General features: G+C 49.2%; 1 protein-coding gene across 6 annotated transcripts in view; it reads left to right on the top strand.

Annotated features, from left to right (window-relative positions):
• Window positions 1–15,121, top strand: part of rab3ip (RAB3A interacting protein (rabin3)) — a 31,675-nt gene extending 16,554 nt beyond the window's left edge. For 4 of the 6 annotated variants that reach the window (XM_023826270.2, XM_023826277.2, XM_023826286.2 and 1 more), the window contains 8 exons: window positions 3,630–3,725; window positions 4,578–4,655; window positions 5,878–6,081; window positions 8,175–8,303; window positions 9,835–9,947; window positions 10,837–10,936; window positions 12,649–12,718; window positions 12,900–15,121. In XM_023826270.2, coding sequence (XP_023682038.1) covers window positions 3,630–3,725; window positions 4,578–4,655; window positions 5,878–6,081; window positions 8,175–8,303; window positions 9,835–9,947; window positions 10,837–10,936; window positions 12,649–12,718; window positions 12,900–12,982 — 873 coding nt within the window. In that variant the 3' untranslated portion in view covers window positions 12,983–15,121. Of the gene's footprint in view, window positions 1–3,629; window positions 3,726–4,577; window positions 4,656–5,877; window positions 6,082–8,174; window positions 8,304–9,834; window positions 9,952–10,836; window positions 10,937–12,648; window positions 12,719–12,899 lie in introns of those variants that run through there. The other 2 variants (XM_023826304.2, XM_072710311.1) reach the window with 2 other exon arrangements.
• The last annotated feature ends 176 nt before the right edge of the window (window positions 15,122–15,297 follow it).

Genomic DNA, 15,297 nt, shown 5'->3' with positions numbered 1-15,297 from the left:
CCCCTCCCACCACCACCTAATTAAATTTGAGGAACGTTCCCCCTCCCCCACTTGGTGTTTCTTAGATACATTTGGACAGTGAATTATGCATGGGGAAATGTTAACCGCTGTGAAGCTCACAAAGGCACCCCCATACCCCAGATTAATTTCCCTGTCACCCAAGCTGTGTTTATCCGCGGCCTGCATTTTGCCACCCCCCAGCCTGCCCGGTTCCTCCGTACAGGACCAGGTCCCTCAGCGGATAGATCAGCAGGATTCTGGATGGGTGGCAGGAGGGTTAGGCAGGCAGGACGTAGGAGCCCTTGGGTCTCCTCCGATATGATGGAAACACCCCCCACTCCCCCCCCCCCCCCCCCCCCCCGGGCCGTGCCAGGGAAATCAGCTGGGGACCGGTAGGTTGTCAGGGTGACGGGCCTGTTATATCTTTGTGGACCCTGCTGTCAATTATGCGGTAATGTCACAGTGACCTTTCCGGTGAGGGGGCAACCGCTGAATGCACGCTTATGTGCATTTTAAATGGAGCTGGGGGTTGGAATGTACTGAGGGAGGCTCGGATGATCCTGTCACCCCCCCCCTTGATGGCGTGAATGGTGACCTCCGTTTCACCCCACACACATCTGCCACCTCCCACCCCTCCTTACATAAAATCTATATTTATTAGTTTATCGGCCTTGGCTGTAATAAACGCCTGGCAGCACCATACCTGCAGGACAGTGGCACCATACCTGCAGGACAGTGCGTCGCGCGCTGTGAGCGTCCTCCTGCTTAGTGTGTTAAGTGATCGGTCACAGGAGAGGAAGGGTGAGTGTGTCGTTTGTGTGCTGAAATGACCCGCAGTGCTCAGTTAAACATGCTCCTCCCAGCAATATGTGGGAGAAGAGCTTTCACAAGGCCTGTGGATCATCCAAGCTTTTTCACTATCATCAAGTGTGTGAAAAGTGTAAATATATGTAATTTTTTCCCTCCCTTCATTGGTCCTCGTTGTGACACATTCAGTGTTTGGCTAGGAACACCCTTACCCAGATAATTCCTGTTCTGGGCTTTGTTTTGCTTTATATATCTTATTTTGAACAAAATCCTCTTGTAACGCTTCATGTTAGTTCTGCTGTGCTGTACACAGCCTCTGGCCTGTCAGAATCGAGCAGGATGGCAGTTTTCTCCCCTGTGTCTCCCAGCAATGAACCTCGAATCCAGGACGCTGGCTTGACCTTTTTCTCAACTCTGTGTGTGTGCGTGTGTGTGTGTGTGTGTGTGTGTGTGTGTGATGTATCTCTGCTAAGATGACTGCAAAGTAACAGATATGGACACACCTTCCACCTAAAACTTAACAGCCCTATCTGCTTCATCTTATGCCAAGGTGGCTGAGATTATGTAAATCTATTATGTAAAAAAATCTATAGTGAAGTATCAACCTAAAGGACAGAGAATGTTTCCCTGTAGTACCTGGCCCTGTAAGGCCTGGGATTGTGGAGGACCCAGCTCTCCTGCTGAACCTGGAGTTCTGGACTGGAGCTGAGGTCCTGATCCATGGGAGGGAATGACTTTGCTGCCCGTGGCTGTGCCTGTACCATGCGTTTTCTGTCCCAACCCTCCCCCCCCAGTGATCATTGATCGTGGGAGGAAGGTGTTTATTTGAGACAGGTGAGAGGACATTGAGATGTGAATGACAGTGAGGACAGAACACGTCTGTTGCACACATGTCTATTTTCATTTCATTATTTTCTCTTGAAGGTCCAATTAGTCATAAATATTCTTTGATGTTTTTCTGAATTTAATACTGGTATCAGTCTGGTGAGCAGCTCAGAGGAATTGATGTGCTTTATAATTTGGAGACAGTCTGGTTTGTACGTGACCCTGGAAAAGCGGCCACTCAGGTAATTGGTCGTCAATCCACCCTCATCCCTGTCATAACAGGCCCCCTGAACCATGTGAGCAGCGAGCTTTTGCTGACAGTTTCATTCACTGCTATCTCTTTACCCAGAGCCTGTTTTTGTAGTGTCATCCCTGTTACTATAGTGATGGTCCCACACAGGGCAGCGCCCTCTGATTGGCCGTCAGGCATGCGGGCTGACTGCCTCTTGCCTTCCGTTGCTTTGAAGGCCTGGTTTTCACTTGCTGACTGGCGAGAAACGGCGGGAAGGATTTCGATCTGGCCTGAGCCGTAAACAGCATGACTCTCACTTTGCCTGACTCACCACATGTGTACACCCCCCCCCCCCCCCCCCGTCCTTTAACCTTCTTTGCCTTTGAGCAGCCATTCATATGATGGAGTGAGTTTAATCAGAAACTGTCAGACGAGTATTAAAATAAATGAAACCTCTTTTTTTTTTTTAGTGGTTGCCGCAGTTAGTGTGCTGCGATGACTGGAGGGCGTGCGATCTGGGTGCGACCCCCATCTGTGCCGCCTTAACTGGCGTTGCTTTTCACAGCCCCTCCCTCACCGCCCCTGTGGGCGCGGCCTGGAGCTGAAGAACGCATGCGGTTTGCCGGGACGGCAGCAGGGGGACACTTGTGACCCCATGGGCTGCCGTGCGTAACATCGGTATGTGGCTCTGCAGGTTACAACCCGGCGCCTGTGATCGGAGGGTTGCCTGTTCAAATCCCAGCTTCCCGCCCAGCCTGTCTACTCCGCCCCCAGGCCCCGGAGCAGTGAGGAGGCCCACAATGGGTGATATCACCCATTGCTCTCAAAAAAAAAAAAAAAAAAGTAAATATGTCACTTTCGATAAAAGCATCTGCTAAATTAACGTAGCATGTTGAGGCACACAAGGGCCACTCAGAGTGGCGGGGGAATATAATGGCTTATGGTCATGTGGAAATGCTATTAAATATTCATATTGTGTCCCCCCCCCCCCACGCCCCATGTCCTAGTGGGTTCGAGGTGTACGGGTGCCTTTGCAGGGGTCACTCTGGAGCCATTAGCCGTGCGCGGTCCCTGAGAGGGGGGGTGACCGAGCGTCTCCTGGTGTCCCATGCTGTCCCCCTCCCCGGATATAAACGCCCCCACCATTCTTCACTGAGGGCTCTCGTTTTCCCAGTGTGCATAGCAGCCGCATATGCCATCCCTATTCAACCATATCTAATAACAGAAAGATCACTAGATTAATAATCGCAGCTGCTCATTGATAATATTTATGCAAACAGGACTGCACCGATTAGCGTGGTGTGGGGGGGGGGTGTCATCGTCCACCATCTGTGTTGAGTACTTTAGGTACTGAGGAGACCAGTTAGAATAATTTGCTCTGTATTCGTTATTAATGTGTTTTATGGTCTAGCCTTTGGCTTATCGTGCCGAGTTTGCAGTACCTCAGCACTCTGTGTGATCTCCCGTGCTGTTCATCCTCTGAATGATGAGTGTGCAAGATGACGACTGTTTCGAACCCGCCGCTGCCGCCACCGTTGCCTAATGCTTGGTCCCCCACTCACCCCCGGAGCTTGAGGCCAGCATGGTGTCAGTGAACCCCAGCCGGTTTGTTTGTGTGCTGGATGGAAAGGGCCGGAACTTTTCCCACCCAATACCCCGTGCTGTACAGCTTTTAAGTTTCCTTTTTCATTATTACCCAACAAATAAGGCACTTTATTTTTGTTTTTTTTTTTTTTGTTTTTGTTTGTTTCATTTTATTTTGAAGGAACTTAAGTTAAAAGACGAAGAATGTGAAAGGCTATCTAAAGTAAGGGACCAGCTTGGGCAAGAACTGGAAGAGCTCACAGCTAGCCTGTTTGAGGTTTGTTCTGGATTCTCCATCGACCTGAGCCCCAGAGTGACCTCTACTCGAGCACTTAGAGGCTGGACTCTTTGAGACGCATGGAGCTACGCGACTGGTTTCAGCACATCTGACCTCAGCTCACCGGACACACACAAAACTATCAGCAGGGGGGGCAGAAACAACAGGACAGAGCTTCCAGCATCGTTGTTATAAATAACGACAGGCACATGCACTAAGTGGTAAGGATCTGGACCTGTGGTTATAAGGCCTGGCAGTCCAAGACCCAGGGAAGGTGGTGCTTCACATATTGGGTTAGTTCACCTCTGCATGCTTTTAGCTGCATTATTTGTAAAGGTATTTACATTTGCAGTAGGCAAGTCAAACAACAATTGCCTGCTAAAAATCGCCTGTCACCATTCCTATCCATAAAAGATTGAGCTGTGCTCCTGGGTTATTAGTATGAAACTGACACCAGTCTGCTTCAATTTAAAGGCCTTGAACCGTCATCTCATAACACCATTGGGTTCCGTCCAGATCCTAGATGTGCTAAATCAGTCTTTTAGCTCTCTGTCGTTTGTTTTTTCTTTTTCTTTTTAAGTCCCTAGTTTTCTCTGTGATGGAAAATGTTTGGCTTTTTATCCCCTGCTCCCTTTTCCTAGCTTAACATTTTCCCTCCTCCTCTATCCCCTGTGTTTTCAAAGCTCCTGTCTTTAGAGGCACTAACTAACATGCTTTCCTGGGGGTCTGCTGTGAGGTGGGCTTGGCTTGGGGTTCTGCCATGTAGGCTTTGGGCTGCTGTGTTCTGGGTTGGGGCACTGGGGGATGTGGAGGGTCTCAACTGTTGTGCCGCCCCTTCCCCTTTCCTCTCAGGAGGCTCACAAGATGGTGCGGGAGGCCAACGTGAAGCAGGCGACAGCAGAGAAGCAGCTGAAGGAGGCCTTGGGGAAGGTGAGCGAGAGTCTTGTCGACCATCTTGGGAAAGGCCTGTGCAGGATTGGCAGCCATCTTGGGAAGGACCTGTGCAGGAGTGGCAGCCATCTTATGCTGCATTCGATTATTCCTGCGTTCAATTATCTCTCAGAACTTGGAAATTCCTCTGTTTTCATCACATTTTCGTGAAATTTGTGTCCGACATACAACTCTGAGAGGTATAATCGAACGCAGGATTAGGAAGGGCCCATGTGGGATTGTCAGCCATCTTGGGAAGGGCCCTTATGGGATTGGCAGCCATCTTGGTAAGGGCTGCTGCAGGATCATTTACACACAGTTGTGCATTAATAATGGCGAGTACTCCATGTGTCCCAGACTGACTGGAAGGCACCCTGTACATATCTGTGTGTAGGTCTGCCCCCGAAATGGGATGGGGCAGCATTTTCGGTTGTTAGTAGCACCTGTGCTATAGGAGTCCCAGGCATCCCAGTAATGAGTGACTGGTGTGTGGTACACCAGAGTGGGGGGGGGTCTCTGACACAGACCATCATGATTTCAACAGGAAAAACATTCAAAGAAAAATAGCGATCTCACCTGCCCTCTGACCTTGTGTTAATGACTGTTCTGTCAGCTACACTTGGTGAGGATGATGCTATGCGACCCCATCCACACCACAGTTTGCTGACTAACAGCAAACACATGGGGCCTGTATCACTAAGCCAGATTTCTTGCTTAGCCTCTTAGCTTATTGGATTTTCGTTCACTTTTAGCCCAGACTTCCTTAAATCCAACAAGTTATCTGGCTAAGCAGGAAATCCAGCTTCGTGTTGGCGGCCCCTTGCATTTTTCTGTGAGTGTCTTTATGGCTGTGATCGTGGTGGTCTTTACCTATTCAAGAGGCCGTTTGGTCATAATCAGTGCAGCACTGAATTGTGAGTTTTAATTTCAGTTTGTTATTAAAAGCACAGTTGTCACAGGATGTGTGTTGCTGCTTTGTTGACTGTGAGGAGCAGCATGGATGTGTGTTGCTGCTTTGTTGACTGTGAGGAGCAGCATGGATGTGTGTTGCTGCTTTGTTGACTGTGAGGAGCAGCATGGATGTGTGTTGCTGCTTTGTTGACTGTGAGGAGCAGCATGGATGTGTGTTGCTGCTTTGTTGACTGTGAGGAGCAGCATGGATGTGTGTTGATAGGTCGCACCTCCCGCTCCCACAAAGACGCTGCTCACTGTCCTCCTGCAGATCGACGTGCTCCAGGCCGAAGTGGCGGCCCTGAAGACTCTGGTACTGTCCACCTCGCCCACGTCCCCCTGCAAGGAGTTGCCCTCAGGCCCCAAGGTGCCTTTCAAGAAGGGCCACGCCCGCAACAAGAGCACCAGTAGTGCCGTGCTAGGCAGCCAGCAGGAGTTCAGCGTCACACAGCCCATTGTCCGCGACTGCAAGGAGGTACCATCACCCCCCCCCCCCACAGAGCCTCTGGCCTAGCATAAATAAATCAGTGTATTTGTACGGTTTAGGTTTGATTCTATGTGTATTTGCTAATCATCATTACCATCCATTAAACATCTCTGGTATTGATTATGTTTGCCTGATGGTGACTTATCTGCTCATCACTGGCCCAGTGTGCTATAGGGTTTCCGGAATCAGTTTTCAGTGTGTGACGTGCCCTGTGAAGACCCTGTTAGTATCATCTTAACGCTTCCTAACGGGATGCGGCTCGGAGCACGGTGCTGTTTACCTCCTCTGCATCGCGGGCTGCGGGCTGAGCTGTGATGAGGCGTGCATGTAGACACGCGAGCACAGACACATGCGTGTGCAGACACACAGGTACACTGGGGTGGGGGTGGGCCCTCCCCAGTTTGCCATTGCAGGCACGCTCTGATATCCCTCAGCCCACACACTGGATAAAAGCACCACCTCACTGGATTTTTAACTGATGCTTCTAACAGCTTTGCATAAACATCCCCTCTTATCTGTCATGCAGCAATCGTGGAATGTTATGAAAGTTTAATAGACAGAGCTAATCCTCTATAGCACGGTAGGTGAAATAGTGGCTGCATAAAATTTAGATACGGCTTCTGTGACATCAAACTGCTTTTTAAAAATGATTAATAGCATATTAGTTTCTTAAAATGTATCTTTATGCTGAATAAGCAAATCAGTTTTCATATATTCATCCTTCTTCTAACTGCTGATCCCGGTTGGGGTCACATGCGGCCTGGGGCCCATCAAAGGTGCCCAGTAGGGGGCCCCCTTCCCCGGGATGGGATGGCAGGCCAAAGCAGTCTTCAGGTTCACTTTTTCAAGTACTTGATGAACTTAAATCCTGCTATTATGTTACACCCAGATGCAAAATATTACACTCACGTAAAGTCTGGGCTGTTTGTTGAGTATAAGGTAGAAGCACAGGCTAATTCACAAAAGGGTCGTGTATCATAAATGAACAAAGGTTTATGTCTAGGCAAAGACAGTACTGATAGAGAGCACTGATTATGCATTACTATTATTAACAGACTTCTGTCAGTGTGAAGGACATAAGTCTTATCTGAATGCATCGTAAGCTTGATGCCTGTCAGCTTCCTTAGCCGGCATCTCGATAGTCTCTTCGGGCCCCTGATACCCACCCCTGTGTGCTGTCCTCCCCGCCTCCTCTTGTCGCCAAGGCAACATCCAGTTACCCTTTGTGATGTAAGAGCAGCGCTGCAGCTCATTGGCTGTTTAGTTGTTGGGGGTGGGACAAGCCGGGCACAAACTCTTCTGAGGGAGTCTGAAGGAATCATAAGGCTCCTCGAGTTGCAGGGATGCAGTGTTATGCAGAGCACGTAATAGGAGAAGGTCACCGTCTTTATTTTCCTGCGGCGTTTTGGCCCCAAGTACCCACTCTGCACCTTCCTAAATCAGCACATGCGTCATCTATGTGCGGGCACATGTGTTGTCTGAATATGTCTGTATGCGTGCTGGCACAGCACTGTTTTCCTCTCAGCCTGGTTGTCATTGGCTGAGCCCAAGGGTGTGTCTCTGCGGCATTCCCATTGGCCGTGCTGTAGGCTGCAGTCTGATCGGGCCGGTAGTGGCTCCTGGCTCCTCCGTGGTGCACGATCTGCCTCTTTTCTCTATGTATTATTAGTATGTCGAATAGCAGCTGAAGGGGTTGAATTCTGACAATCTGTTGTGGAGCAGAGTGGTCATGGGGATCAGATTAGGAATGTCTGACATCTTGACTGATCCCAGATCAGATCTGATATCAGCGATGCCCGGGGATGCTGGATGATGGGTGGCTGAGGTTGGCCTCCCCTAAACCTTCTGAGCATGCTCCCTATAGCGGGATGACACACCCCTCAGAGGAATGTGGGGTCTGCTCTTGGGCCCAATAGGAAAGATGGGTTTATATATAGGGCCCAGTTTGAGCCTGGGTGATATTATTATGGGTGGACTGGGGTACTCTGCTGTCTGCAGCATGCTGTTTTTTAAATGGGATATTTGTGTCTGCATGTGTTCGATGGCAGCCGTGACAGTGATGTCACCGTCCCCTCCCGCAGGTGGACAGCCTGCTGTTCAGCGAGTTTAAGGCCTGGAGGGAGGAGCCCACCCTGGAGAGGAGCTGCTCCTTCTTGGAGCGCATCTACAGAGAAGACATCTACCCCTGCCTCACCTTCTCGAAGAGCGAGGTCCGTAAGAATGGGTGGAGTGGACCGGACTTTGTACCGTTCTCTCCCTGGACGTCCTGCGTGCGAGTGTGGCTGCTCTCCTGTCCTACATCCCCACGTCACGTGATAGCTGCATGCCACTCTAGCTCCCTCTGTGTGTTAATTATTAATGGCCCCCTTCCCAGCTGCTCATAAACAGGCCTGTCAGCGGGAGCGTCCCCCCCCCCCCCGCCTACGAGCTCCGGTGAGACACCCAACCCAAATGCCACTTGTGACATTAGGCTGCCCAGTGGCGCCGGATGTCCCCTTGATGTGATAAAAACTTGTTACTTTGACCTTATTGGAACCACCTTTTTGGTCCCCACAAGGTGAAACTCAATATTATAAAAATCTGTGAATGCAATCAAAAAACTAAAATGGCCAAAAGTCTTGTATTTTGTTTGGTTACTTTTGGTTAAGGTTAGGGCTGGGTAGGGGTTAAGGGTGTCATTTCTGAGATTAGGGTTATGTCCATAGATACCTTATCTGTGTGTGGGTGGAGTGTGTATGTTGTCTCATTGTTACCATTCTAACACTCTTACAGTCATGCGGTTGGCCAAATATTGGACAAATCGCAACGTCTAAATTGCCCATTTTGCGTCTGTGCGTGCCCCTTTTGCGTATGTATGTGCCCTGTAACAGACTGGCATCCTAGCCAGGGTGTCCCCTGCCTTGTGTCCTATGGGCTGTATCAGCCATATGAAAGATGGATGCATTTAGTGAGGTTTCTAAACATAAGACAGTGAACAGAGCTTATTTCCTATTTTTTAAACACATAGCTTCATTGTGAAAACAGGCTTAATGACTGCTGACACCAGCCCAGAGACGGGCTTAAATATTTCGGAGCAGTTTCTCCGATAAACAGTCCGCAGGACAAATACTCCTGTGTCTGATAATTTAAGTCAGACACATCTGCCTCATGGCGGAGTTTCAGCACGATCAGCGTCCTTGCGGGGGGACAAAAGAGGCATTCAGCTGAATGTCGGATTCTTTCACTGACCTGCATTGTCCACGTAACCGTTCTTCATGCTCAAGTATGATGTGCTGAATCTTCACAGTCCAGTTCCTGTGCTGCCTTCCTCCTGAAGCTCAATACTGTGCACTTCCTCGAGGCCCCTCCTCTTCCCAGCTGGTGATTGGACCCATAATTTCCACACTGCTAGGGGTTTTCACCCATTTCAACAAAAATAGCCACCCTCCCATGCCAACGGAGTAGTGCTTTGTGTGTTGTTTTTGAAACACTGTAGTTGGGGTTATTGTTGCCCTCTAGTGGACATACAAAATAATGTATTTTCTTGGTAAACATGTATGGTGATCAGGTGTTTTTAGGCTTTATTGCACCATGTTAATTGTGCTTCATGATAGAGGCTCAGGTTTGTATATTTGCTCAAGAGTAAATGAGCAGTTGTCCAGATGTTTCCACAGTGATCTGGTCCAGCCAGGTCGGTCCAAAGTTCACGGTGACCCCCCACACTGGTTTGACCTCTGCTGCGCTCCCCTGTCCTTTTCCCAGTTGGCGTCGGCCATCTTGGAGGCGGTGGAGAGGAACACACTCAGTGTGGAGCCGGTGGGCTTCCAGCCGCTGCCGGTGGTGAAGGCGTCGGCCGTGGAGTGCGGGGGTCCAAAGTAAGTGTGCGTCAGATGGGAGGGGGCACCTCGCAGGGAGGGGTGGGGGCGGTGGAGGAGCAGGAAGAAGGGCAGCTTTTATTCCTGCAGGTGTCACCTGAATGACAAATGTTACCATTTCACAGGTAAGGCCATACCTGCATTGGGGGGTTTTACTGACATAAATGACCCATAGGGGGAGTTCCAGGGGTGGATGCCCGTTTTGGAGCATGCTGGGTATTTTGTACCAACAGCCCAAAGTGTGCCCATATTTCCTGGAAGCTTGAAAGAGAAATTCTTGGGTGCCATCTGTCACCCGCTGAGAGATGCTGCCGTTGGTGAAAGTGACATTTCTTTGTGAGCTCATTCAGTAGGTGGAACAGTCACTTTGAATGTCTGGGGGGGATGTGGTGTCACTTCATATTGTCCTTTTGTATATTACTGCTGTCTGATACTCATGGGATATTAATTTGAGGTGAAAGCTCTGGGCTTTGCAGTAGGTGTTATTGTTGCACACGAGCTTTGGCCTTGGCTGGATGTGTTTGATACCATTTTGCATAAATTGAATGTGACAGATTGACATCTTTTGCCGAGTCTCTCTGTACCAGGCAAATTTTGTTTTTATTTTCTGCCTAATTTATAAACCCTGACTAAACACAAGACCACCTTCACTCCCATCCACTATGAATTGTACCGTCTCGCCCCCATTAGTGTTCCTGTAGCTTGCCTCAGGGTCTGCTTTGCTGTCTCTAATTCATTTTTCTCTATAAATGCATTTAAATTTTTTGTCGTTTCCATTTACGCCCCCTAGTGGCCGGAGGCCTCACTCCCCAACCCCCATGGTGCTATGAATTGACTATACCGGACAGGTCGTTTCCGTTTCCCATCATCCTCTCTGTCGACCCCACAGGAAGTGCGCACTCAGTGGACAGACGAAAACCTGCAAGCACAGAATCAAGTTTGGCGAATCCAGCAACTACTACTATGTGTCTCCCTTTTGTCGCTACCGGGTAAGCCAGACGCGCTCTGCCGGGTAAAGCCAGACGCGCTCTGCCGGGTAAAGCCAGACGCGCTCTGCCGGGTAAAGCCAGACGCGCTCTGCCGGGTAAAGCCAGACGCGCTCTGCCGGGTAAAGCCAGACGCGCTCTGCCGGGTAAAGCGAGACGCGCTCTGCCGGGTGAGCGAGACGCGCTCTGCAGTGTCTGAAGTCTGCTGGCATTTTGTGCATTTCCATCAGTTGAGTGCAGCCATCTGTAGAGACGTATAAATGGGCTTCTCACCAGGCCTGGTATTAAGCGACCCCTTCAGACCTGACCATGGGGGGGGGGGGGTTGGGACCAGTCTTGCTTCTTAACAGTCAATCTGTTGCCCTGACTATGCTGCCTTCTTGGAGCTCCTCTCTCTCTCTCTCTCCCTCTCCTGGGCTGATCCTCGAACAGTTTGACCTTCTGAGGATTTGTGGTACCTTTCTGTCCCATAAGTTACAACGTGCCCTTTAACAATACAGCTACTACGCTGCGGATAGAAGAATTTGGGTAAAGGCAGCTCAGGTGCCATAACAGTGACCATGTCCCCAGCCCAGATCCCACATTTGCTCCTGCGTAGATGCTTAGTACCATAAGGTGTACAGATCAGATGTGCCAGTCGCAGAGGATAGTGGAACACAATTGAATCTGCTGGGTATCCTTCATTAGCATTTATGGGGGGGCTTAGGGACTTCTCCCTCCCCAGTAATGCTGTCTGGGCCTCAGTGCCCAGTCTGCTTGGCTAAGGGAGGAACAGACCAGCTGAATCAGCGGGGGCTGTTAGTGAGACGAGCTTGCGGGGTCCATCAGAACCTTCCATCACCCCTGGTGTGAGTTTTACTCGTTCCAGCTGGTCATGGGGGGGTGAGGGGAAGGGGGGGCAGCCTCAGTGCCATAAAGCTCCCCTGGTTTATGAGCCAGTGGTATATCGCTCCTTATGGAGTGGCGGTCATGTCACAATGGCTCCATGCCCGCCTGTGAGGTACTACTGGGAGCCATAGATTTATAGAGATGTACTTGTTACCAAGTCAAGATGACCTCAAATGGTTGGGTGCCATAGTTACATTTTATCTATATATAATGGAAGTAGCACGATGCATATACACTGATGAAGAGGTGACAGCTTAGTGGGCTCAGTCTCAGTGCCTGTGATCGGAAGGTCGCCGGGTTGAGCCCCGGCCTCGGCAGAACAGTCACAGCGAGGCCCCTAAACCCCAGCTCCATGGCTCAACCTCACTTGTGACCCTCAAACTATGGATAGCAGGATGGGGCAGGTGAAGAGAAGCATTCCAATGTACCTGTAATCGTGCAAATGGCAAATAAAAAGCATTTATGTGTTTTATTATTTAGGTACAGCAGGTCCGTTTTGCTTTTCTGAACTGCAGAACTTCCTGTAAGATTTTGATGGGAGTTACTTTGCTTCCCATTCTGGTCACAAGTCATCGTCCGGCCGAAATATGCTTTAACTCGCAAAACGACCCAAAGCCTCGTGGATCTGGGTCCTGGTGAATCGAAGCTGTAGTCTTATCCCTGGAGGGGCTGTGTTAGGTTTGCGGTGAGTGCTCCAGGGGACAGTCAGAGCGGGAACTCCTAGTTCTGTCCTTCAGAGGAGGAATGTACACAAGTGTCATTCGCCTGGTATTTTTATTCTGGCCCCCCGGTGCAAACGCGCTCTCATGTGTCCGTCTGCCCCCCAGATCACCTCCGTCTGTAACTTCTTCACCTACATCCGCTACATCCATCAGGGCCTCGTCAAGCAGCAGGACGGTGAGTCACCGGCTGGGAGCTCCGGGTGTCACCCTTTCACCCTGTGGGTCGCTCGGGGATACGTATGAGAAGCCTCAACGTGTGAATGGCGACCGCTGTCCATTGTGTCACATGTGGATGATCCATTTCCTGTTCTGTGATCTTGCCTCATCTCTCTGACTCCCGTTTCTTCGTTTCCCAGCTGAGCAGATGTTCTGGGAGGTGATGCAGCTCCGGAAGGAGATGTCTTTCGCAAAGCTCGGCTATTACAAGGATGATCTGTGATGGGAGGGGGGGGGGCGGCACGGGACCTCATCCCGATCCTCCCCGAGATGGACGGGAAGCGGTCTGCTCACCTGGCTCTCACGGGCAGCCTGCCACGGCCCCCAGTACCGCCTCCACCCCGCGACTCGTAACCACGGATACATCCAGCCACGGGACGGCTGCGGACTGAGCTATAAGCCAGGCTGACATTCGCGGTATACCTTCACGTTGAGATTTTAAAGTGGCAGACGCTGACGCGAGGCTGCTGCTCAGTCCGATGACATGATGTGTTTTGAGATGCTGAATAGATTTCTCATTTAAAAAAAAAAATCTTTAGGGTTTGAACCAGTCTGTGTTCTTTTGCGGAACAGTGATTTCAAAAGTACAATGGAGGAGACTGATGATATGTTGGAAATTGTGATTTTTAGACTGTACAAATGAATGGTGTCCAGCTCATTAGTTCTCAAGCCCAATCAGCTGGCAAAATGTGGCAGTGAAATTGTGCGTGTACATGTACAGGAAATGTGCTGTATGTTTGTTTTACCTGTCTGTTCGTAAGACTTTTTTTTTTCTGTTTTTCTTTTTGCACTCTGATCTTACAAAGCTTTCCTTTATTTTAGTGCCTTTCTGGAACATACTGAATAAAATTGTATACCTCTGGAACACATAATTAAGTGCAGGAAGAAAAGTGTGGGGGGAGGTTCTCCTGATCGGAGACGCACGCAGAAAGCTTGACTTCCATGTCTGAGTAGATAATAGTAGGCAGCTCTTAAAACATGCCATTAGTGGGAGGGGGGGGGGGGCGGGGGAGTAGCAGAATGTCTGAGATAAACTGTGATGAGTGGTGGGGGTAGAAGGGACCAATGGCATGGCTAATAGCTGGATGACTGTGGTGGCTCAGTGGGTTTGGACACTGTGCCTGCAATCAGAAAGTCATCAGCTCAAATCCCAGGGTCAGCAGACCGATTTTGCCGTCGGGCCCTTAATTTGCATTTGCTCCTGGGACTGTCTGGCCCTGCTTGCTGAAAAATGTTTGTCTCTTTGGATAAAAGTATCTGCTAAATGAATAAAAAGTATTTAATTTCCTAATAATTAATAATTTAATACCTCTTTGGTAACAGAAGCCGAGTTTGTCTCACAGTCAGCAGGCGCTGGGATGTTCAGGGCCGACGTTGGCCATTGCTGTAGCTCTGCTTACAGTAGTGTATTGGTTTTAAAGTTAACAGTGGGGGTTTTGAACGTTTCACACAGGCAGACAGCGCAATACACTAACAAGCAATACTGCAGGCTTCATAACTTGACTGATGAAAGACGAGTCGCCAGTTGGGGTGTCACTGAGATTTGAAGGATGCTACGTTTCTCTTCGCGTTTGGTCATTGTGGCCGTTGGTTTGACGTCCGTGTCTCTGTGAGTCATCTACAGTCTACGCCTGCCTGGGTGAACTTGTTTAAGACTATGCCCTGGTACCAAGAGCCACTGGGGCTCTGAACATCCTTACTGTACGTCTTTCCCAGAGCAGGGCTGCATATCCTCACTGTCTTTACTCCAGTGTTTCTTTCCTTTAATTATGTTTTCGCCTCTAGAACTAAATACTATGAGAATTAGCAATGTTTTTGTTTACATAAATGCTTGTATTATCTAATATAGTGTCTTATAACTGCTCTAGGGAAGCAGAAACCAGGTGGTGTTTCATAAGTTAATGGTAATTACATATAAAACTTGGGTATGGTGACCTTTGTGCATCATATGCATTGTTTGGAGTTAAGGACCATTCAATATGCTGCAAAAAACGAACATAGGGACTAATAAGAGTGTCTTGGACCAATAGGAGCCGCGCATGTATGGAGATCTGCCGACCGATTGGTCTGTCGGTCTCCATGCTGTGTCAGGTACCTGCTGAACCACTGGACTGAGTGCTGTATGAAGCCTGCTGAGCCTTCTGGGTTGATATCAGGCGTGTCAGAGGCGGAGTCTGCTTTAGTCCGGTCCGTATCGGGGCCCTTCCATTTAGCGTACCGTCTGTTCAGTTATCTTCCAAGAATCATTCCTGCCGTTATAGCCAGAAGAGCGTAAATACAAATACAACCGTTTTTCCACATCTGCGTGGCTTTATCATTTATCAAACTGGTGGAGTGTCAACTATTAAAATATGTTTGGATACGTTGGGCTTACTTAACTCATTCGGGATGCCTAATTGCTAAATATATTTTAAAAGAAGTTTTGAAAAGCTTATGGAAGGATTTAAAAAAATAAAAAGAATTTCTTCTTCCAACTGTTCTCGCTGTAAGTTTCTCCACAGTTCTAGGAAACCAGAAATTTATGTAAAGAAGTCATAA

The sequence above is a fragment of the Paramormyrops kingsleyae genome, chromosome 1 (genome assembly GCF_048594095.1).
Source record: "Paramormyrops kingsleyae isolate MSU_618 chromosome 1, PKINGS_0.4, whole genome shotgun sequence".
Taxonomy (NCBI): Eukaryota; Metazoa; Chordata; class Actinopteri; order Osteoglossiformes; family Mormyridae; genus Paramormyrops; species Paramormyrops kingsleyae.
This window is presented reverse-complemented; position numbering and strand designations above follow the sequence as displayed.